This window comes from Lissotriton vulgaris, chromosome 3_1 (assembly GCF_964263255.1).
Source record: "Lissotriton vulgaris chromosome 3_1, aLisVul1.2, whole genome shotgun sequence".
In the NCBI taxonomy this organism is placed as follows: Eukaryota; Metazoa; Chordata; class Amphibia; order Caudata; family Salamandridae; genus Lissotriton; species Lissotriton vulgaris.
The window spans coordinates 943,264,491-943,287,733 of NC_141689.1; the positions used below are offsets into that span (position 1 = coordinate 943,264,491).

The following is a 23,243-nucleotide window of genomic DNA, read 5'->3' on the forward strand; positions in this document are numbered from 1 at the left end:
TGGCCTCGGCAGATTTAAACAGTAATGCGCAGCGGGCGGGGCAATCTGGCGCTACGAACTAGCTAGATGAATCTTTGACTATGCAGGCTAAGGCAGAGTGCGAGATAGGCTCTCAATAGGTAACGATACCGTTGAGGGGGCTGGGAGCAGCGTGTGGAGCGGCCGCTTCTGCTGAGAGCAGGACGGTCACAGATATAGTTATACAGTCATTCTTTTAAACTTAATGAGGCATTAGACCCGGGGTAATTAAGGGTAAGCATTTCTTTCCCTAGTACTTTAAGGCATTTCTAGTTGTTTGCACATATTATTTGTTTAATTCAGAAGTAGTTATATAGTTTTGTCTTAAGGATTGTTTCATCAACAAGAAAAATTATTTAATTTATGCCAGCCATCTTCCAGCAATATTATTACATTTCAGCTGCCTTAGGTGAAACATGAAATATCTTCCTCTGTCCTTTTCTTTCTCTAAGTGAAGCTGTAAACAAATGAAAGAAGAAAGGCACAAGAATGCACCATTATTTGAGAACATCTAGCACTGTCATCTTTTCTGAGAGTCTTTTTTTAGGTCTCGCCTAGTGAACACAGCGCATGCGCTGATTCACCTTGGCGAGACTATTGTTGCCGGTTTGGTGCGCGAAGGGAGACAAACAATGTGCGCGCACGGACAGGCGATGCGCACGCGTATGGAGTCTCCTCTCACACGGTCCCACCGCGCGCTCACACTACAAGGCAGACACATGCTTGTTCATTTTAGCTTACGTTCGTGGTGCTACATTACATTTTTGCCTGCATCACATAAGCATTCTCACAAACCTAAATAAACTAGGTTGTGGATCTGTCTGAATGGGAGAAAATTGGAACACTCTGTTTACTTTATCTAAATTCCCTGAATTGATTCCAAATAAGGCACATAATATATTGTTGCTTAGCTTAGTGAAGCTTTCATTTCCACTTCTTCTTCCGCTAGTGTTTGTAGTGCTATATAATTCGCTCGATTCTGTACAAGTACATAGGCATGGTGGTGTATTTGAGTACTTTCATTGTACATTAAACACAATTAATCAGCATATATTATATGATGTGGATAAATAGATAATCTTCGTTTTCAGAATCATATCCATATCACTGTCCCTCTGAGAATTCATCGATTATTCTATTCTTCGTGATGTCTCTCCGTGAAGTCCATTGTCTATGTTTATACTCTTTAACATCTGCAGCCTCTCTACATCTTTTAGTGGGTGGGAGTGTTCTTTTTTCTTTTAAAGTATAATTTTCTCCCTTCCCCGTTTGAAGTTGGACCTGGAAGCAGTGAGTAGTACTTTCTATTTCAATCGGTCTTTAATTCATCTGAGAGGGATGTTATTGCACAGAAGTCCATTTAAACTATTAGACAGGTTGCTACTGCAGTGGACTCTCAAGTCTGTACAGATAGCTCTTTCAGGGAACACAAGGTTTCTTCATTGTTAACGTTATTGAAATAACGGAGAGCGACGCGAGTGGAATGCGATGAACAGAATTCCGTGGACACCACAGTGGCTTCCTCGGAGCAACTCATAACCCCACCCAAGCCATGACCCATTACATTTGCGTTCTCTGAAAGAACGTTACCCTCTTGGGCTGGCATAAATAAACATCACTATATACTTTAAGGGGTATTGTTGCAGAGCTCTTTGACAGAGCTTTTGCCATGATGGCTTCTCTAGCCATGCCCCCGATTTTAATTTCACTATTGAATCATAATGGATTGTCAAGCTAGTCCTCTTGTGAGAGTTGATTTAACTTTCTGTATTCATTACATGTTTTTGTATGTGACATTATTTAGACAATGTGTATATTGTTATTGGCTTTGTGAAAATAAAACCGAAGGGAATGCTCTATCAAGTGAGTTTGACACTTTATTGGTATCGGGCACTCTCATAATTAGTGGACCAAAGTGAGGCTTGATCATCTCAGAAGACATTGTAGTTCAATTGAGAACTTGTAACTTGATAACTTTATTTCCTTTTGGCCTTGTAACTTTGTGATGGCAAACTCTGGGCTTTTCCCTGCGCATAGAAATTTTAAAAGTGTATTATTGATTTCCTTATAGAATTTAACTGTGGTACGGACCGGAAGACTGGACGGAGTAAATAACTATTAATGCGACCATCATTTCAATGTGCCTTGCTTTCCCCTCCATTAATTACAGCATGTTCCACTTTTATAATTTCCTATCTAATAATTGTTGATTATAGTTTCAGATACCGTGATTAGTCTGTGTTTGCCAACATGTTTAAAATGTTTTAAATTCCAACAAAGACCACATGTCCAAATTACTTTTTTTATGGCGAAAATGTGTTGATTACACAATTTTAGTTTATTTATAGCCCCAAACTAGCTAGAAATGCTTGTAGTTGCTTGTACTGAGATGAAAAGGAGCAAATGAATGGGTTCACAGACAAACAACTTAAATTCGTTACTATGAACTTTCATTTCTTGTAAATTTTAATGTTCTTTTATTTGTCAAGAGGGGATCCAGGACAATTGTAAGACGGATTGGTTTTAGTAAGAAACCCTTAGAAGTGTCTGTGTTCCGAATGAACGCCTTGGTCATGCACCGTTGGCTGTGATATATACCCGGTGATATGTACATACTTAAAAAAAAAACAACTTTTTATTAAGCAGTTGTTCAGATTCACAACAGTACAGTTTGAAGGATTAACAAACACCATAAGCCCCTCGCCGGGAGCCTGTGCACATTTCGCCTCAACACTGATCACCCTCTGCACATATACAGTGTGTATCTCGCCGGCTGTACCAACTGATGCATTCAACAACGGGCTGCCTTGCACCCTCCCTTCATACCCACCCAGCCCCTCCGTTAGATCCCTTGTATGCCCCAAATCCTATCAAATTTACGGAGGCATCCCTAATCTGGATAGATCCTGCATTCCATTGTCTGGAACTAGTCAAAGTTATTTCCCCATTTCTGGACTGTTAGGCGTCTGCTAGCTCCCCACAATCCGTCCAAATTTTGCTTTGCTACCCCAGCGTCTAAGGCCAGCTAAATTGTATGGTACTTGGGCCATTTCCGTTCCCCACTGATACCCAGGAGCAGCCTTTTGGCCTCCATTGGGACTGTAAGTCCTATAACTGTAGCCATCACTGTCATGACCTCCCTCAAACAGCATGTGATAGATGGTACCTGGTGCACCGCACCCCTGGGTACATTGAACTGAATCTCATCTCCCCATCCTGTGTAGTCTGGAGTGGGAGAAGTAAGAACTGTGTAATATTCAGAGCTGCAATCAAGAACAACGTGGACCAACCAACTAGTGAATCCTTAAACAAGGATGACTCTGTTAGAAGTATTGGAGTGCCAGGAACCACATAGGTTTTTAAGAAGAATCCTCACCCACCAACCTAGATGGTGGCATGCTTCATCATCGGGTTCCCAGCTGTGCTTCCGAATGCAACCCAGCTGTGCTTCGACACCTGAGTTACAGCGGAGCAGTTTTTTTCCCCATGTGATGTGTGCTCAAAAGGTGGTGAAGTTAATAATGCCTCTGGGACTCCTTGCTGACAACATTTTTATTCCCAGCGGTCTAGGACATAGTTAAAAGAAACAAGCATTTGCAATGTAGTAGGTCTCGCATTTACGCAAGTTTGAGCTATTGACATTGCAAATAACAAAGCCTTTTATTTATGTTTTAGTTTTTAAAACGGAAATAAAAGGCATTGTCATTTACAATGCCAATAGCTTAAACCTGCGTAAGTGCGAGACCTATTGCATTCCAAATGCTTGCTCTAATACTAAGCTCTACAACCCAGTTCCTAGGATGTAGAGCTATTAGTGAAGTTAGAAACCTATGGTTAATCGTCGTTGTCTTCAGCTTTGTTGAAAGGTCTGTCCTGTTCACAAGGTCAATAGTGAGAGGACAGTCAACAAAACGTGCTAATAAATATTGATGAAGCAGCCTTATATACAGAGCGACCAGATGTTTAGTCTGCTGTTGAATGTCCCCTTCTGAAATCCTCCATGATCCTTGATTCTCTGAGTGTTTGTGTGCTCATTATAAGCAGCAAGTAAATAGGTTTTCCACAAAAACAAATCTGATTTTGGATTTAAAAAAATTATATATCCAACACTAACAGCATGAACGAACAGTACAAACTGTCTTGTAGTATTTAAAACAAGCATTTGCATTGCAATAGGTCTCACATTTAGGAGAGTTTGAGCTATTGACAATGCAATAGCTTAAATTCTCGCAAATGTAAGACCTATTGCATTGCAAATTTCTAGCGCCCATGCTGCAGTTTCACATTCATGGCAGCTGCACCCTCTTTATTTTTTTTTTTTAACAATCTGCGTCTAAAGAGAGGGGAGTGGGCGACATTGAAGTGAAACTGCGGCATGGGGTGCTTTTACTAAAAAAAGCATCTGTTTGTCAAGTTGACAAACATGTTTTCTATTTATGTAAAGGCGCCCCTGTCGCACTTTCACTTTAATAGCGGCAGCTCACCTTTCTTTAGCCGCGTCTTGTCTAAAGTAAGGGGCGCGGCCTCCATGAATGTGAATGCGACCCATGGGAACTAGTAAACAAACGAAAAATAAAAAGTATGCACAGCCGCTATACTTAAAGCATACCGCACTGCTCAAATACCGTGTAACATGAGAAGTAAAAGGTCCAGTCGTATGGGAGGCAACGAATGCAGACAAGGCAGTACCAAGGAGGGACTAACATGCCTAATAACGACTCAGAAGCCTGTGTTTACGAAGGACAAAGACACAATCCAATAAAAAATATGGCAAACAGTGGGCAGGTCTTCAACGCCATTCTCCAATACTGCATGCTTGCAGCAGCGCATGCTCTGCCCAAGTTCAACCTAAAAATGGAATGTGGTGTCACCAACTGTGGCCGTTGACATGGTTAATTTCACTTTTTCTAGAACACTTCCCCATCCTGCATCATTAAAAAGTATTATTGCCTTGCAAACAGCTTAAAAATAGAAGCAACATGTTAAATTAACGGCACAGCTTCAAACTGTTTCCTAGGGATTTAGGGCACGTGTGAGAGGGATTAGATATGGCAGAGAAACTGGTCCTCTCACAAAGAGAACTGATTAGACATAGCTACCGCTTTTCAGTGGGTAAGTCCGTGATTAGAAAAAGTGGGCAATGGATTATCTAGCTAGCGACGAGCAAACTATACCATTAGTGTAAACTGAAGGAAAATAGCATTTTGAGTAAGTTTTAAAATCAAAACAACATTTAAAGAATTATGTATTTGATCAACTTTTTATGGATAACTGTATTTTATTTATTCATTGTGCTATTTCAGACTTGTTGTTTTTGTTCAATTTTATTATCAAGACAATATTTTCTATTGGGTTAATGTTAATATTGAACCACGCCCATGCCTGTTAGTAGTACAGCAAGTGCATAGAAAAACGTCTACAGCACTATACATAAGGCAATCACTTTATCGGAATTGAGTGAATTTTGTGCCCTCTATTTCAAGGTGTTAGGGTCATATCCCTTAGTCAGCACTGAAGTACCTCTCAATTTCTTAGTGATGTATGAAATTAGGGGCATAACACTTCAATTAATCCTAGAGGTTTTAACTTGAAGAAAGTATTTGAAACTCCTATATGTATCTGTAGCGCTGCTTTTTTGAGAGTTAGAATTTACATTTGTTGTGTTTGGACGTAACTGGTGGACAAGTGAGCAAACATTTACTCCTAATCATTCCCTTTCATGAAACCCTAATTTCCCATGTGCTTTATGGTCATTGTAAGTATTAATATGGTAAAACATCTTCCTGGTATTTAGTTCTGGCTTGACAGCAAAGCCTTGTGGGGGGAGTTTAAGCTCTATACCGGATGCCTGGGTTGGTTATGGTGCAAACCAATGATAATGGTCTGTGCCGAAAAAATATTTCAGATGCCAGCGTTCTGATCGGACTATCAAGAAACATTACAATAAAGGCAAAAAACAGACATATTTATTGAGAAAAGCATTAGCCATGTATAGGTGGATAGTTTTAACTCTGTATTAAAACCTACAGATATGTATTTTGTTAAAAGGTGTATCATAGATTACCTTTGCTGGAAAGTCTTTGGTGAACATGTCTAAAAATCCCTATGAATATAAGATGTGGGCTGTAATCATTTTTGCTAAAATCTCTTCGGCAGGCCTGACTGGCTTACTTGTCTCACAGGATCTGGTAAAAACAGTAAATAATGCATATATCCACAGATAAACATATATTTTATAGATACATGGAGTGCCTTGGGATTATCCTTCTTCTCCTATTGATCTGTCTGTGTCATGTACACTCTTCTTCCATCCATGAAGGCATACCACATAGGGATATTAGTTCAGTCTACATCAGTCATTGGCTCTTTTGTCCTGTGAATGACTTTATTTTCTGATCATGTATGCATATTCACCTGAAAATTAGTGTACTTATGTGTCAGGGCTGGTTAACCAGTACTTTCGTTTTTAATCTCTCCTTTTATAGTTCCTTTTTCATTTCTAAGCTTTTCTTTTTCTTTTTATATTTCATAAGAGGATAATGGAAGCTCTCAAGGTAGAACTAACCAGTCGTTTGATTGCTTCTCATTTCATCAGCAGTGCATTGCACCTCAAGCAGCCACTTCCTCTAAACCAGGAGACCATTACCCAACGCTTCTGTCCATAGTGTATCATTGTTTTACCATTCCAGGATGGCCAACACCTTAGTTGTAAATGTGATGGCCATGCTGGAACTTTAAAAAGACAATAGACTATTTACAATACCTCTGCAAGAGGCAGACCCTCTAGTATGTTTAGTTTCATTGTTGCAAGCATATGCCTGCCATGTTTAGATGGCAACATGTTTTCTTTTGTCTGCTTGTATTCTTTTAATGTGCCTGGTATAAACTGTTGAGTTTGTGTGTTTTATTGCAGTTGTATCCGAGTGGATGGATGCAAAGCTGGGTGATGGGGGTGGGCATGTTTGATGATTTATTGAGAGCCCAAACCCATTTATGGCACAAAGCCACTTTAATTCTTAAGCAAATCCTATTGGTACTGTCAATGATTGTAATTTAAAATCTTGTTTTCCAAGGCTGGTGGCTCTGCATCAGGGGCTTTTTACCCTGTAGCAGAACTCTCATTTGAACAGCAACTGCAACATTATGCTGTATGAATTTTTACATGCTTACAAACTGCGACTGCTACAGTCTTTTTTTTTTTTTTTTTTTTTTTTTTAGCTCGGAACAGAGCTAAACCCATGTTTGGAATTGTATTGAGGATAAAACTGAAAATAATGCATTCGGATGTGGTAATCTGATCTGTGAAAACTTGTGGATGGCCAAAACATTGAAAGAAACCTCCAAGTCACTAATATTCTCTGAGGAATTCTCCTCCTTTTTCTCTGTCAAAATCACAGCCTTCGGAAACAAACTTAGATACGCCACTGACTCTCAACCCCTTCCGGATCTGCCTCCTCCCTCCGTGTCGCGTCCACAGGCTTCACCCAAGAACCAAGCACACTGGACCGACTTCAAAAGCTAGGACGAATACGCCGCCTCGGAAATCCTTTCTACCTTAATCCCGAAAAACCACTTCAATGACTCCCCGCTAATTGGCTAGCTGCCGCCACCCAGTCCATTATTCCTAGCTGGACTGCAATAATAAATGGCTCCCTTCTTCAGGGATCCATACCTGACTCGCTGAACGCCGGCCAAGTCCTCCCCATCCTAAAAAAAAGTCACTGGATCCTGTCTCCCCTGTCAACTTTAGACCTATCTCTAACATCCCACTCTTAGCTAAAGTTCTGGAGAAGTGTGTATAACAGCAGTTGAGCCAACACATCATCAATTTCCATCTACTAGATGACTTCCAATCCGGTTTCAGGCATGGGCACAGCGCGGAAACCACCATTCTCCACATTGTGGATGATGCCCTCCAAGCCCTGGACCAAAACAAAACCTGTCTCCTAATCCTCCTAGACCTGTCCTCGGCCTTCGACACGGTCAGCCATGAGAAAATTCTCGAACGCCTCAAACTCCGGATGGGAATCGGTGGCTCTGTCCTGGAATGGTTTAGGTCCTTTCTCCACAACCGATCAGAGATTCCTGATTAACTGCAATTTGTCTGCTCCTTCCCCCGGTCACGGTTGGAGACCCTCAAGGATCAACCCTGTCCCCCACCCTCTTCAACCTTTACCTAGAACCGCTTGCCGAAGTACTACACACCGCTAATATCTCGTACCACATGTATGCTGATGACACCCTGATCTACATCAAGATCTCCTCCATCGAGGAGATTCTCTCCATGAAGGAAGCCTTGAAACTGACTATCCAATGGCTCTCGTCCAATCAACTCAAACTCAACTGAAAGAAGACAGAATCTCTTCTAATATCCCCACCCAAAACCAACCCTGAGACTCTGATATGATCAAGGCCATCACAGCCTTAAACTGCCCTCCAAGCATCGTGAACTCTGCCAAATCCCTCGGAATAACCCTGGCGGCAACTTGAACATGTGGGACCACATCAACTCGATGGCTAAATCGGTTAGATTTCACCTTAGCTATCTAAGGAAACTGAAACCCTTCCTCAACACTCCCGACCTGAAAATGGCAGTCCAGGCACTAGTCATCTCTAGACTGGAATATGGCTGGCCTACCCTCTAGGGTTTACCCAAGATCTCACTGGCACCTTTAAAAGCCTGCCTCAAAGCGGCCGCCAGGCTTCTAACAGGCTCAAGTAAGTTCGACCATATCTCACCACATCTGAAAGCGCTGAACTGGCTTCCTCTACAGGCCAGAATCAAACTCAATATGGCATGTATCACGTACAAGGCATTATAGACAGACTCCCCTGCATATCTTGCCCTGAAACTCGTGTTATCCGGAGGGACCAGAAGCTCACGGTCCTCCTGAGACCTCCTGATCCAACCTGCACGCTTTAGGAAAAAGCAAACTTACAATCTGGCCTTTTCCGGGGCTGCACCAAGAATATGGAACTCACTCCCGACCGCCATCAGAAGAATCCTGTCGCTGGCTCGCTTCAAAAAAAGAGCCAAAACCCTCCTAATGGGCAAATTCCTCACCTAAACTATGCTGTTATTTCACCCAGAGATGAGATCTTGCCCCATCTCCTTTCTATGCTTTACCCGGGAGTACACAGGCGCTATCCTCCCGGCACCTCTGGGCTGCCCACCATTGAATTTGGGACCCTCATTTCCTCGTGAACAGTAAATGTAATTGTACTTTGTCCCTTTTTATCCCTTTGTTTCCAGATCCCCCCCCCCCTCCCCCCCCCCAAGTCTTTTTTATACTGCTGCTGATTCCTGTAAAGCGCTCTGATACCCTAACGGGTCAAGTTCGTGCTCTATAAAACTTAAAATAAATACATCTAAATTTGGAATATGGCGAATAAATTGAATTATACAGCTACATGATCTGCAATTCAAGATCACAGAGAAAATGGCTGTTAAAGCTAAGATACACACATGGTAGAGATTGATGCTAATTTCTGGAAGGTGGACTAGGTCAAAGGCTTAGTGATGCAATAGTGAACTGCTTGATCCTTCGTTATCAAATAGCCAAACAACCATTTCAACCAGAGTCAGCTATGCATCTACAACAGCGTGGCATTTTCTTTTCTTGGTAGAGCCTCGGATGCCCTCATTTCATGTACCATTTGGAAGAGAATGGGGCCCTGTCTGACAATGTGTTTCAAACTGACCGTGCCTGCTTAAGGCTCTGCAAAGTCCTCTCTACATGTTACCAGTGATGCTCATTCAAATGTAGCTGCCTACTCTACCACAAGTTGACCGAGCGTTGGCATGACAGAAAACTCTGGCTATCCACCTTTTGGGCAGTCCTGGACAGGTGATGAGGTGGCACACTGGCACATTCAAAGTGGAATGACACAATTTCTTTGGGAGCACAGCTTCTGATTTCTTTGGTACAGTAGTTGTGGAGAACCTTGGCAGCCCTTCAGAAGAATCTCTTATGATGTTTACTATGTCAGAGGTGCCACGTGCTCCCCTCCACAGATACCAGTTTGGTGCAGTGCACACTATCGACATTTATGAGAAGGCAATGAGTTCTCTTCCTCCAGTCACATACACCCAACCGTGCAGTCAGTTTATCCATCGTCTGGAAGAGCTATCCGAGGACTGTCTTTCCTCGTGTTGGAGCCACGGATGAATCTGGATTTGAATCTTCTTCATCCTTTGCATTACTCAAAGCCTGTTTGTGCACAGCACACTAGGAGCATCGTTTGGAAGTGGTAGTAGTAGTGGTGCAGCATGCAAAAATATATAAAGGATTATACCACAACGTGATATCAAAACTGTTGGCAGAAAAATTCAACCGTATTACACATCATATGTCAGAAAATATGGTCATCATAGTTGATGTGTCACAGAATGTCAATTGGGATTCTGGTGTTATCTTTAAACTCCTGAGGTACTGTGTTAGGCATATTTTCTCCAAGTGTGCCCAATGTAGGTCAAGGAGAGTCTGGTTCAGGCCATCAATATATCCAGTGCTTGAAATGGAAAATTAAAAGTGCAGGTACTCTGTACCAGAGTACCTGCTTGTTTCTGAGAAATGCTGGTACTCTACAATTAAAATTATTGCATTTCTCTTGAAGTGCCGGTACTCTCCACCCCAAAATAAAAAAGTGCTGGTACTCCGTACCGGACAATACCGGCCCATTTAAAGCACTGACTATATCCACAGAAGGCTAGGTTTCATTTATGAATCTAAGTTGATATAATTTAGAAAGTCAGTGGTTATTCTGAAAACCTGGCATTGATCTGGCCACCTCGTCCCTACACTGGATATTCTTGTTCTGTGTAAAAATGTCTAACCATGCCTTTTTAGGTCTCGCCTAGACGAAAGCAAAAGCGAAGCTTTTGCTGTCTATGCGAGACAACTTATGTTGCCACTTTTCTGGGAATATTGTGGACATCAGACTGTTACGAGCTTTTTCTGCTGTAGTCAGGCTGTCACGAGCTTCTCCTTTGGAGATTTGACCTCGTGAGCGCGCCTTGACTGCATCTAATGGGCTGTGCGCTTCCTTTAGTCAGTTTCACTTTGACGCCTGCACTTTCAGAGTGAAATGAAACAATGTGTCTGGTAGTTGTTCCTGTGGAGTGCCTTCTGACCTCGTGAGCGCGCCTTGACTGCATATAATGTGTGTGGCTTTTTTTTTCAACTTGGCCCGGGCGCTTGCTTCAGTCAGTTTCACTTTTAAGGTGCAGGCGTCAATGGGTCTGGTACTTGTTTTATTTCCATTTAATGCTCTTTGGAACAACAATTTTATATTACTTGTGTGTATTACCACTGGCCAGAATTTCAAAGACTTATATTCACGCAGGTGAAATAATACTATTGTGATTAGGGCCGATTTTTGGAGTCTGACCGTTCAGAGTGCAGAGTGGAGCTTCAGAGTGGAGCTTCAGAGTGGAGCTTCAGAGTGGAGCTTCAGAGTGGAGCTTCAGAGTGGAGCTTCAGAGTGGAGCTTCAGAGTGGAGCTTCAGAGTGGAGCTTCAGAGTGGAGCTTCAGAGTGGAGCTTCAGAGTGGAGCTTCAGAGTGGAGCTTCAGAGTGGAGCTTCAGAGTGCAGAGTGGAGCTTCAGAGTGGAGCTTCAGAGTGCAGAGTGGAGCTTCAGAGTGGAGCTTCAGAGTGCAGAGTGGAGCTTCAGAGTGGAGCTTCAGAGTGGAGCTTCAGAGTGGAGCTTCAGAGTGGAGCTTCAGAGTGGAGCTTCAGAGTGGAGCTTCAGAGTGGAGCTTCAGAGTGGAGCTTCAGAGTGGAGCTTCAGAGTTCAGATTCAGAGTGGAGCTGCAGATTCAGAGTGGAGCTGCAGATTCAGAGTGGAGCTGCAGATTCAGAGTGGAGCTGCAGATTCAGAGTGGAGCTGCAGATTCAGAGTGGAGCTGCAGATTCAGAGTGGAGCTGCAGATTCAGAGTGGAGCTGCAGATTCAGAGTGGAGCTGCAGATTCAGAGTGGAGCTGCAGATTCAGAGTGGAGCTGCAGATTCAGAGTGGAGCTGCAGAGTGCAGAGTGGAGCTGCAGAGTGCAGAGTGGAGCTGCAGAGTGCAGAGTGGAGCTTCAGAGTGCAGAGTGGAGCTTCAGAGTGCAGAGTGGAGCTTCAGAGTGCAGAGTGGAGCTTCAGAGTGGAGCTTCAGAGTGGAGCTTCAGAGTGGAGCTTCAGAGTGGAGCTTCAGAGTGGAGCTTCAGAGTGGAGCTTCAGAGTGGAGCTTCAGAGTGGAGCTTCAGAGTGGAGCTTCAGAGTGCAGAGTGGAGCTTCAGAGTGCAGAGTGGAGCTTCAGAGTGCAGAGTGGAGCTTCAGAGTGCAGAGTGGAGCTTCAGAGTGCAGAGTGGAGCTTCAGAGTGGAGCTTCAGAGTGGAGCTTCAGAGTGGAGCTTCAGAGTGGAGCTTCAGAGTGGAGCTTCAGAGTGGAGCTTCAGAGTGCAGAGTGGAGCTTCAGAGTGCAGAGTGGAGCTTCAGAGTGTCAAGAGCAATGCCAATAGCTCTAACTTTAACAAAGGCAAAACCATTGCATTGTAAATGCTTGTTATTTTACCGAATCACATGCTCATGCTGCTGCCTGGTTTGTCTACATGCACACAGGCAGAATCACTCGGTACAAAATGGCTCCTGTTCACTCGTCAGTACGGTCTTGCGCCGCCCCACCTTCCCCCTGCCAAATACATTCATTCCAAATACTGCTTATTTTCATATCAGACTGACTTCTCACATCTGGGATAGCAGGGGCACCTTCCACAGTGATTAGTGCTTCACAAAAAATAATTCTCGGCTAGCGCTCAGAAGCCTTGAAGCTTTGATTGAATGACACTGCAGTTTGATGCCCCGCTCGTTTTTTGATGCTATGCGTTCCAGACACTGATTTTATTAAGACTCACTTGGAGCTCTAAACTGTCACTTGATCTTTCTTTGGGTCATTTCGTTTGCCCGGAAGGACTAACATATCTGTGAAACCCTCTTCTTTTATAGTTTGAGCATCGTCTTCGTTTAGCAGGATAACATTATACATTTGAAAATACAAATATCCGGGAAGAGCAGAGAGCAAATCTCCGCGATGTTGGGCATTCTCCTATCATAAAGGAAGCGTGTTGGTGGGACCTGTGGCATCTAACGCATCATTTAACCCTATATGCGTGGGCACCTACCACAATAATGTATAGGATGAGTTTGTTCCGTTCCCGTTTTTAATTTGATGTAAAACTCAAATCACTGCACACTCTCTACTACACACTCTCTACTACACACTCTCTACTACAGTCACTACTCTCTACTACACATTCTGCTACACACTCTCTACTACAGTCACTACTCTCTGCTACGCACTCTACTCTCTACTACACTCTACTACACACTCTCTACTACACACTCTACTACACACTCTCTACTACAGTCACTACTCTCTGCTACGCACTCTACTCTCTACTACACACTCTACTACACACTCTACTACACACTCTACTACACACTCTCTACTACAGTCGCTACTCTCTACTACACACTGTACTACACACTCTACTACAGTCACTACTCTCTACTACACACTACTACACACTCTCTACTACAGTCACTACTCTCTACTACACACTCACTACACACTCACTACTCTCTTCGACACACTCTATACTAGACACTCTCTACTACACACTATCTACTACAGTCACTACTCTCTACTACACACTGTACTACACACTCTACTACAGTCACTACTCTCTACTACACACTACTACACACTCTCTACTACAGTCACTACTCTCTACTACACACTCTACTACACACTCACTACACACTCACTACTACAGCCACTACTCTCTTCGACACACTCTATACTAGACACTCTCTACTACACACTATCTACTACAGTCACTACTTACTACACTCTCTACTACACACTCTACTACACACTCTACTACACACTCTACTACACACTCTACTACACACTCTACATTACACACTCTACATTACACACTCTACATTACACACTCTACATTACACACTCTCTACTACACACTCTCTACTACACACTCTACACTACACACTCTACTACACTCTACTACACTCTACTACACTCTACTACACACTCTGCTACACACACGCTCTACTACACACTCTACTACACACCCTCTACTACACACCCTCTACTACACACCCTCTACTACTCTCTACTACTCTACTACACATTCTCTACTACTCTACTACACACTCACTACTTTCTACTACACTCTACTACAGACTCTCCACTCTCTACTCCACACTCTCTACTCCACACTCTCTTCTTCAATCTCTCTACCTCAATCTCTCTAATTCAATCTCTCTACCTCAATCTCTCTACTTCAATCTCTCTACTTCAATCTCTCTACTTCACATTCTGTATTACACACTCTCTACTACACACTCACTACTCTCTACTACACACTCTCTACTACACACTCTACTACACTCCCTACTACACATTCTCCTACACACTCTACTACACACTCTACTACACTCACCACTCTACTACACACTCACCACTCTACTACACACTCACCACTTTACTACACACTCACTAGTCTCTACTGCTCACTCTACTACACACTCTCTACTACACACTCTCTACTACACACTCTCTACTACACACTCTCTACTACACACTCTACTACACACTCACTACTCTCTACTACACACTCACTACTCTCTACTACACACTCACTACTCTCTACTACACACTCTACTACTCACTTACTACTCTCTACTCACTCTCTACTACTCACTACTACTCTCTCTACTACTCACTACTACTCTCTCTACTACTCTCTCTACTACTCACTCTCTACTACTCACTCTCTACTGCTCATGACAATGCCATTTATTTATCTGTTTCCAAAACCAACACATAAATAAAACATTTGTCATTTACAATGCCAAAAGCGCTAACTTTTGCAAAGGCGAGACCGTTGCATTGTAAATGCTTGTTTAATTTGCCAGAGAACATGAGCACCGGTTACCATGTTACCGAAGCCCTGCCCATCAGTTACTTTCAATCAGAAGTCTTTCTTAGAAAATAATTTGTTACAGAACGTTTTCTCATCCACAGAGTGCTTGCCCCCGAGTTACAAATGCACATAATCTTTGTCTACCAGTTGTGTCAGGGGCGACTAGCACTCCATTACTATGCCCAGAATCACGATTCTGTGACTTTAGGTTATTTTAAGGTTGCAAATCCAAATTCTGTCCATGTCAGTGGTGTTTGGGTGTACAAAAACTTTTATTTCTTGAGGCTCTTTTTTGTTTACGAGAAAGAAATTGAAGACTAAATCACTTTCATACAATGCATTTTCACATGACTTTCCTCTTTAAAAAAAAAAAGAGATGCTACTCTTGGTCTGTATTAGCCCTAAATGTGCATGACTGCTTGTGTTTTCCAGCATTGCAGTGATAATGTCCATCAGTGCCAGTCGGACATGAACATCCTTGGAGCTTGGAAAAGAGGCTACACTGGGAAAAATGTGGTAGTCACCATCTTGGATGACGGCATCGAGAGAAACCATCCTGATTTGATGCAGAACTATGTAAGTGTGTTTTTCCATTGTATTTTGAGGTATGTGTACTTGCATAGTCGAGCACATCCACTGTGATATATGTAAGCTATTGGAACGTATTCACGTTTTTTAACATGATTCATATGATCAGAGCAAGCGAACACCTGTTGTGAGTTTACTGTACCTTTTAATTATTTGCCTACATTTTATATTGGCTGAACTTATGAGTATGTTCTGTTACCTAGTGGATAGGTTCAGTCTGTAGTGGCTAATGTGATCCATGGTTGCTAATTGTAAGGGCAGAATTCGAACTAACTCCAATAACTCGCAGGGCGAATTTTTGCATTCATTGGATTTCGTATCTGCCTAATTTACAGTTTAAATAAGTAATATACATGCATAGTAACTGGACCATTACATGGCTTTAAATTGTTGCTCTGCTTCCATGTCCGGTAGTGACGTACTGTTACCCTGGTGACTCCCGTTCTTGACTCTGTATTGGTTGCTTCAGCTTAAAGCTGTGGAGGAATGATCTGTCATACAAGGTTGTCAATCTTCACAAGACAGATAAAAGAACTGTTATTTTAATTTCTATTATAGTTGATTGTGTAAAGCACTGTGGCTATACTCGGTGCTGCTCAAATAAGGCATATTATGGGCATTGTAAAGGATTTTATCGTCAGGAAAAATTAGATTCTCCGATGTGGATCCTACTGTTTAGGAAGGAGAAAAAGAAAATTGAGTAGGAATTGTTTGCATCTTATCTACTCATGTCCTGAATAGTCCAACTTGTTAATAAGTTTCCTTTGGTTCCACTTTAGATTGATAGGGTTGCTTCACGCTAGCTTCTGCGAGACCGATACTTTGCACCATTGCCTTGTAAGGTGAGCAAATGGTCAACTACATTCAATGCAAGCGTTCGAGTCTAAAGGCAGCCAGGAGGAGCTTTGCTTTAGTGACTATACTTGTAAGGTTGAGGGTGGATTTAGGGTTTTCCCGACAGCATCAACATTTGGCTTTCCTTATCTACAAGAGCTCCTCTCTGGCTAGGTCCTACTCAGTTCTTTTCGAGTTGCCATTTGATCGGTTTTCGGTATGACCAGAAGCTGGAAATAAAAAATACCCAGACTGCCATTAGTCTGACTCAAAGCACAGAATGTTTTGCACTCTAATGCAAATTGGTTTGGCCTTGACGCTTGAAATATATGTATTTGTTTGCCAGTCCAGTTCGTTGTTTGTATGAATTTCTCCGAAGGCAATGCCAATTAAACATATCCCCTCTTTTTAGGTCTCGCCTGTCAATGCGCATGCGCATTGAGCTTGCGAGACTATGGGGGCTTAAACAGACTTTAACCAACTTGCAAGGAATCGTGGCGATTCCTTGCAGTGCCCGTGAAATTCAAGCTCAATGCGCATGCGCATTGACATTAAAAGCGCGTGCACATGCCACCAGCCGCCTGCCTTGCATGTCTTTCCCCTCAGGCGCACCCCTCCCACACCCCCGCTCCGCCCCCTCCCCTGCCTGCCGTGTCGCATTTCTTCAGGGCACCTCCTCTCATCAGTTCCCCAGCAGCATCTGTTCCCCAGCCTGCCGAGATCAGCTCTTCCTGCTCCGCCCTCTCCCCACTCACTCTCCCCTCACGACGCCCCTCCCGATCCGCCCCCTCCCCACTCTCTCTCCCACCACTCTAGCACTGCTTGTCTTCCGTGAAACTGTCTGTTCTACCTCGAGCGGAAGGAGGCTCAAGACGCAGCTTGCCTCTCAATTCTCCTCCCCCTCCCCAACCGCCAGCAGGGCTTCAAAGTGAGCCTGCAAAGGGAATCCGCATTGAAAGCCCCCTCAGCCACCCACACCAGCAAGCCACACGAAAGTCTTACCAATACAAGACCTATTGCCCCCATCCTACAGCACTTCCCCTCTCTCTCCTTGCAGTATCACGGCTTTCTCTCCTCTTAAACACTTAAACCTTGTCTCGTCTTAAACCCTAACCTGCACAAATCACCAGGATCGCAATTCTCCCCCCCCTCCCCCTCTCTCTACCCGGACACAGCCAGGCTCGCAATTCTCCTCCCCCTCAAGGCTCCCTCCCGCGGCAATCCCCAACCTCTCTCGCACCCACCCCCAGCCGCCAGCCCCTCCATTCTCTCTCCCCGCACACAGACAGGGTCGCATTCCTCCACAGCCAGGCTGCTATTTCTCATCCCCCTCCCCAGCCACAAGCTCCTCTGTCTCGTCTCCCTTAACCATGAACAACTCACACACTGAAACACACTATTTTTAAAACTAAATTCGCCAGCCTTCGACATCTGTTCCCCAGTGCCAGAACCTCCCCTCTCTCTCCCCGGACACAGCCAGGCTCGCAATTCTCCTCCCCCTCCCCCTCTCTCTCCCCGGACACAGCCACGCTCGCAATTCTCCTCCCCCTCACCAGACGCCAGCACCTCCCCTCTCTCTCCCTGGACACAGCCAGCCTCGCATTTCTCCTCCCCCTCCCCATCCGCCAGCACCTCCCCTCTCTCTCCCTGCAGTATCACGGACGTGTCTCGTTTTAAACACGCATTTCACAGCTTCGCATTGAGTACTAAAACATGTACATGTGTGGGAGTGAACTGATGCTGCTGTTGCACGGAGTGTTTTTGATACTTACTTTGTATCAAGTGCCGAGCCTGCATACTTAAAACCAGGGCTTCAAACTGAGACAGCAAAAGGAAGCCGCATTGAAAGCCCCCTCAGCCACCCACCCCATCAACCCACACGAAACAGATAGAGGGCTGCCATTGTTTTTGATTTGGGTGGGCTCAACAGCATTTGAACGCTGGCTATTGGCATTGTAATTTATTGTTCATTATCAGACTCGCTAGAAATGTTGCTCGTTTAGCAACGGATCCTTTCGCACAATACACACTACGTTCAGACCACTTCGCCACACCACAAATAACTTTTAAAAAACACTTTCACGGCAGCTTGCAACCACTCTCCAGCTTGCACACATACACACAGGAAAACACAACTCACAGACAATACTTTACTGCTGATCAGATAACACAACTCAAAGACAATACTTTACTGATGATCAGTATACATCCAGACTCACTAGAAATGTTGCTCCTTTAGCAACGGATCCTTTCTTACTACACACACTACGTTCAGGCCAGTTCGCCACACCACAACAAAATTTACATACACACATTCAAAGTCCACACTCCAACTACACCATAAAAGTACAATACCACACTACAACTCTACCCTCCAACTACAACTCCACCCTCAAACTCCACACAAAAATAACGTTAGTCAACATTTACACTCACCCCCTCATGCTCACACACACACTCACACCCTCACTCATACTAAAACAGTCACCCTCAATCACTCTCACACACCATCACGCACCCTCAAACACCCAAAGACTCACATCCACTCACCCTCACACTCACACAGTCCAAGTCCACCCTCCAACTACACCCTATACCTACAATACCACCCTACAACTCTACTCTCCAAATCCACACATAAATAACGTAAGGCAACATTTATTTTAATACGTAAAATTCGGATTACACACTTGTAGCTATTCAAACTTAATGCAACACAAGGACAGTGCAGCAATTCATACACAAAAATAAAGAAAGGGATTGTAAAATAAAACAGTTCTTTCACAAATATCATAAATGCACACAAAATAGACAAACATATGAATACACAGCAAAAAATACAAAAAATTTTAAGTGGACAAAGTGAGCTAAAGGGAAATAATTCACAACAGAAAGCACTTACTAAAGTAAGGGAAAATAAACAAGTAAACAATGCCAGAAATAATCAAAAACACAAACAAAATGCGTCATCTCAAAAGCACAATACTCTGGTGTTGCTCTGACTGATGCTGCTGTTGCACGAAGTGTTTTGGTGGTGCTAAGTGCACAACCACAGGAACACCGTACACCAAAACAGCATCAAACAACATCAAAAGAGCACTACTCAACAACACAACAGCCAACGCCCCTTGCCCACGCAGCTGTTCACAAAAAATTAGGGAAGTACACAAAATACAAAAACATCCTAAGACGTCTACCCTTATGCCCATAAATTAAAAGCAACACCCTTGTTCTCACTGTTGCATACATCAAAGATAGTTCACATACACATTCTGATCTAACACATACTAAGCTAAAAAACACAAAACACTTTTGGGGAAGAAAATAGACTGCATACAGTACTACAAATTCACACATACTGTGGCAAACTCCAAAAGGCTCACATGCGCTCACCCTCACTCTGTCAAAGTCCAGCCTCCAACTACACCCTATAACTACAATACAACTCTACACTCCAAATACAACTCCAGCCTCCAACTGTACACATAAATATCGTTAAGCAACTATTTGAATTATACTTAAAAATAGGATTACACACTTGCAGCTAGTCCAAAATGTAAACTTAAAGCAACGCAAGGAGGGTGCAGCTATTAATACACAAATATGCAAACAGGGATTAGAAAATAAAACAATTCTTTCACAAAACGCATAAAATACACACATTACATCACTGTACATCCTCTTAATACATTGCTAGGGAAAATAAATTCAGCAAATACACAAAGTTTCCTTTAATACATCGAGTACCTCAATAACATATAATCCGGCTACTTCAGCATCACAGGAAAAAAACAATGCAAACACAACATACATAAATATATTATAAACTAAATTGCACTTCAAAGTTCAAATAACAGCTCTTGTACGTCAAATAACAAACACCAGCAAAAAATACATTACATTACAGTTTTAGAAAACATATGCATTACATATCGACAATTGAAAACAAGACTTTAATTTACATTACAGTACAAACATTTACAAATATTAGGATCGAAAAAAAAATGTGTCAACAGTTATAAAAACACACTCCTATTCAGCCGTTAACTTAAAGATAGTATAGATACTACATTACATTACATAAAAAACACTTTGGAATACATTCTTACCTGTCAAACGACGCAGCAACAGCACAGGAACAAGAACACGCCTTCCGCGCACCAACATTCTCGATCTTCTGGGGAATTCCACCGTTGACGTAAACAAATCGGAACGCTACGTCAAAAACGTCGCGCTCCGATTGGCTAGAAAAAAACGTCAAGGAAACGTAAACACTCACAACACAAAAATAAACTAGAACGCTAACGTAGGGAACGTCAAGGTGACTCATTGCGTCGGCCATTTTTAAAATAATAAAATTAATACGGGACTCCACAGACACCTAAAACACACATAACACCACACAGTAATTAAAAAACACACACAGTTCTATTACATACAAAAATACACATAAGGCAGGACAATTACAAAGGGAAGATCTATCACGTTTTTTTTTAACACAACACATATTAAATAATTAATATTAACATACACACACTCATAACATCACCCTCACACACCAAAACTCTCACACTCCTTCACACACCCTCAATCACCCTGACACATCACCCTCACACACCATCGCACACCTTCAGCCTCACACCCACTCACTCACACTCACCCTCACACACACTCACACCCCATCACCCTCACACACCCTCACTCCCATCACAACATCACACCCCTCACAACACTCTCACACTCACTACACCTCACACACTCACCCTCAAAAACCCTCACACCCCCTCACTCACACTCACTCACAATCACTCACACTCAGCCTCACACACCCTCACGCTCACACACCGTCACACACCCTCTGACTAACCACACCTCTCTCACACTCACTCACCCTAACACACACTCACACACCGTCACACACCCGAAACCTCACACCCCCTCACTCACCCTCACACTCACACACACACACCCCCACCCTCAAACACCTTACACTCACACACGCTCCCCTAACACCCATCACAACACTCTCACACTCACTACACCTCACACACTCTCAGCCGCAAGCAACCTCACTCATCCTCACCCTCACACACACTCACACCCCCTCACCCTCACACCCCATCACACTCACACACGCTCACTCCCCTCACCCTCACAACACCCTCACACCCCCTCACACCCCCTCACTCACACTCACTCACACTCACAATGACTCACACTCGCCCTCACACACCCTCACCCTCACACACCGTCACACACCCTCTGCGTAACAACACCTCTCACACCCTCACTCACCCTCACACACACTCACACTCACGCACCGTCACACACCCGAAGCCTCACACCCCCTCACTCACCCTCACACTCGCACACACACACCCTCACCCTCAAGCACATGACATTCACACACACACACCCTCCCCTGACACCCGTCACAACACTCTCACACTCACTACACCTCGCACACTCACCATCAAACACCCTCCCACACACTCACCCAGGCTCAGCCTTGCAACTTGTCACAATAAACACGCCTCACACTCACACACCCTTATCATCATCCCCTCAGCCTCATTCACATTCAATTAACATCACAACACCTAACTCTCAGACTCACCCACTCACACACTATCACACTCCCTAACTCACCCTCACACACCCTCAGCCTCACACCGTCACACACCCTCACTAAACATCAAACACCCTCACTCACACATGCAACGCCACTCACACATGCAACGCCACTCACACATGCAACGCCACTCACACATGCAACGCCACTCACACATGCAACGCCACTCACACATGCAACGCCACTCACACATCCAACGCCACTCACACATCCAACGCCACTCACACATGCAACGCCACTCACACATGCAACGCCACTCACACATGCAACGCCACTCACACATGCAACGCCACTCACACATGCAACGCCACTCACACATGCAACGCCACTCACACATGCAACGCCACTCACACATGCAACGCCACTCACACATGCAACGCCACTCACACATGCAACGCCACTCACACATGCAACGCCACTCACACATGCAACGCCACTCACACATGCAACGCCACTCACACATGCAACGTCACTCACACATGCAACGTCACTCACACATGCAACGTCACTCACACATGCAACGTCACTCACACATGCAACGTCACTCACACATGCAACGTCACTCACACATGCAACGTCACTCACACATGCAACGTCACTCACACATGCAACACTACTCAACAACGCAACGCCACTGGACCGCGCAACGCCACTGGACCACGCAACGCCACTCACGCCCTCACACACCATCACTCACTCACACTCACACGGGAGGACGCTCAGCTTGCAGGGCTCGGCTTCTATCCCCTGCTCTCTAGAAAAGTGGCATAACAAAAAAAAGTCATCAAAATCACGTCTATACAAATTATGTGGCATTCCAAATGCTATAGGTGTCACATTCACAAAAAATACAACTATTGGCATTGTAAATAACAAATCTATCAATTTAGCTATTTGGAGAAAATACACAAAAAAAAAAATAATCCTTTACAACACCAATAGCTCCTACTTTTCTAATGCGAGACCTATTGCATTTCCAATGCTTGTTGTTGATGCTGCCAAGCCTTTATTCAATGATTAAGGATTTTGGTGGCACTTTGATCTTGATTTGTCAGCTGAAGTTGTATCTAGGAATGGCCTGAATATTTTACTTGAGATTACTGTAATAACGTGATTATCAATTCATGAAAACCATCACAGTAACAGAAAAATGAAATAGCTAAAAACTCATTTTCTGATAA

The 23,243-nt window shown here is 43.6% G+C and overlaps 1 protein-coding gene across 2 annotated transcripts in view; it reads left to right on the top strand.

Annotated features, from left to right (window-relative positions):
• Nucleotides 1–23,243, top strand: part of PCSK5 (proprotein convertase subtilisin/kexin type 5) — a 1,065,339-nt gene that overhangs the window by 332,135 nt on the left and 709,961 nt on the right. For both annotated transcript variants that reach the window (XM_086961287.1, XM_086961288.1), the window contains exon 4: nt 15,441–15,584. In XM_086961287.1, the coding sequence (XP_086817413.1) occupies nt 15,441–15,584 (144 nt within the window). The remainder of the gene's footprint in view (nt 1–15,440; nt 15,585–23,243) is intronic.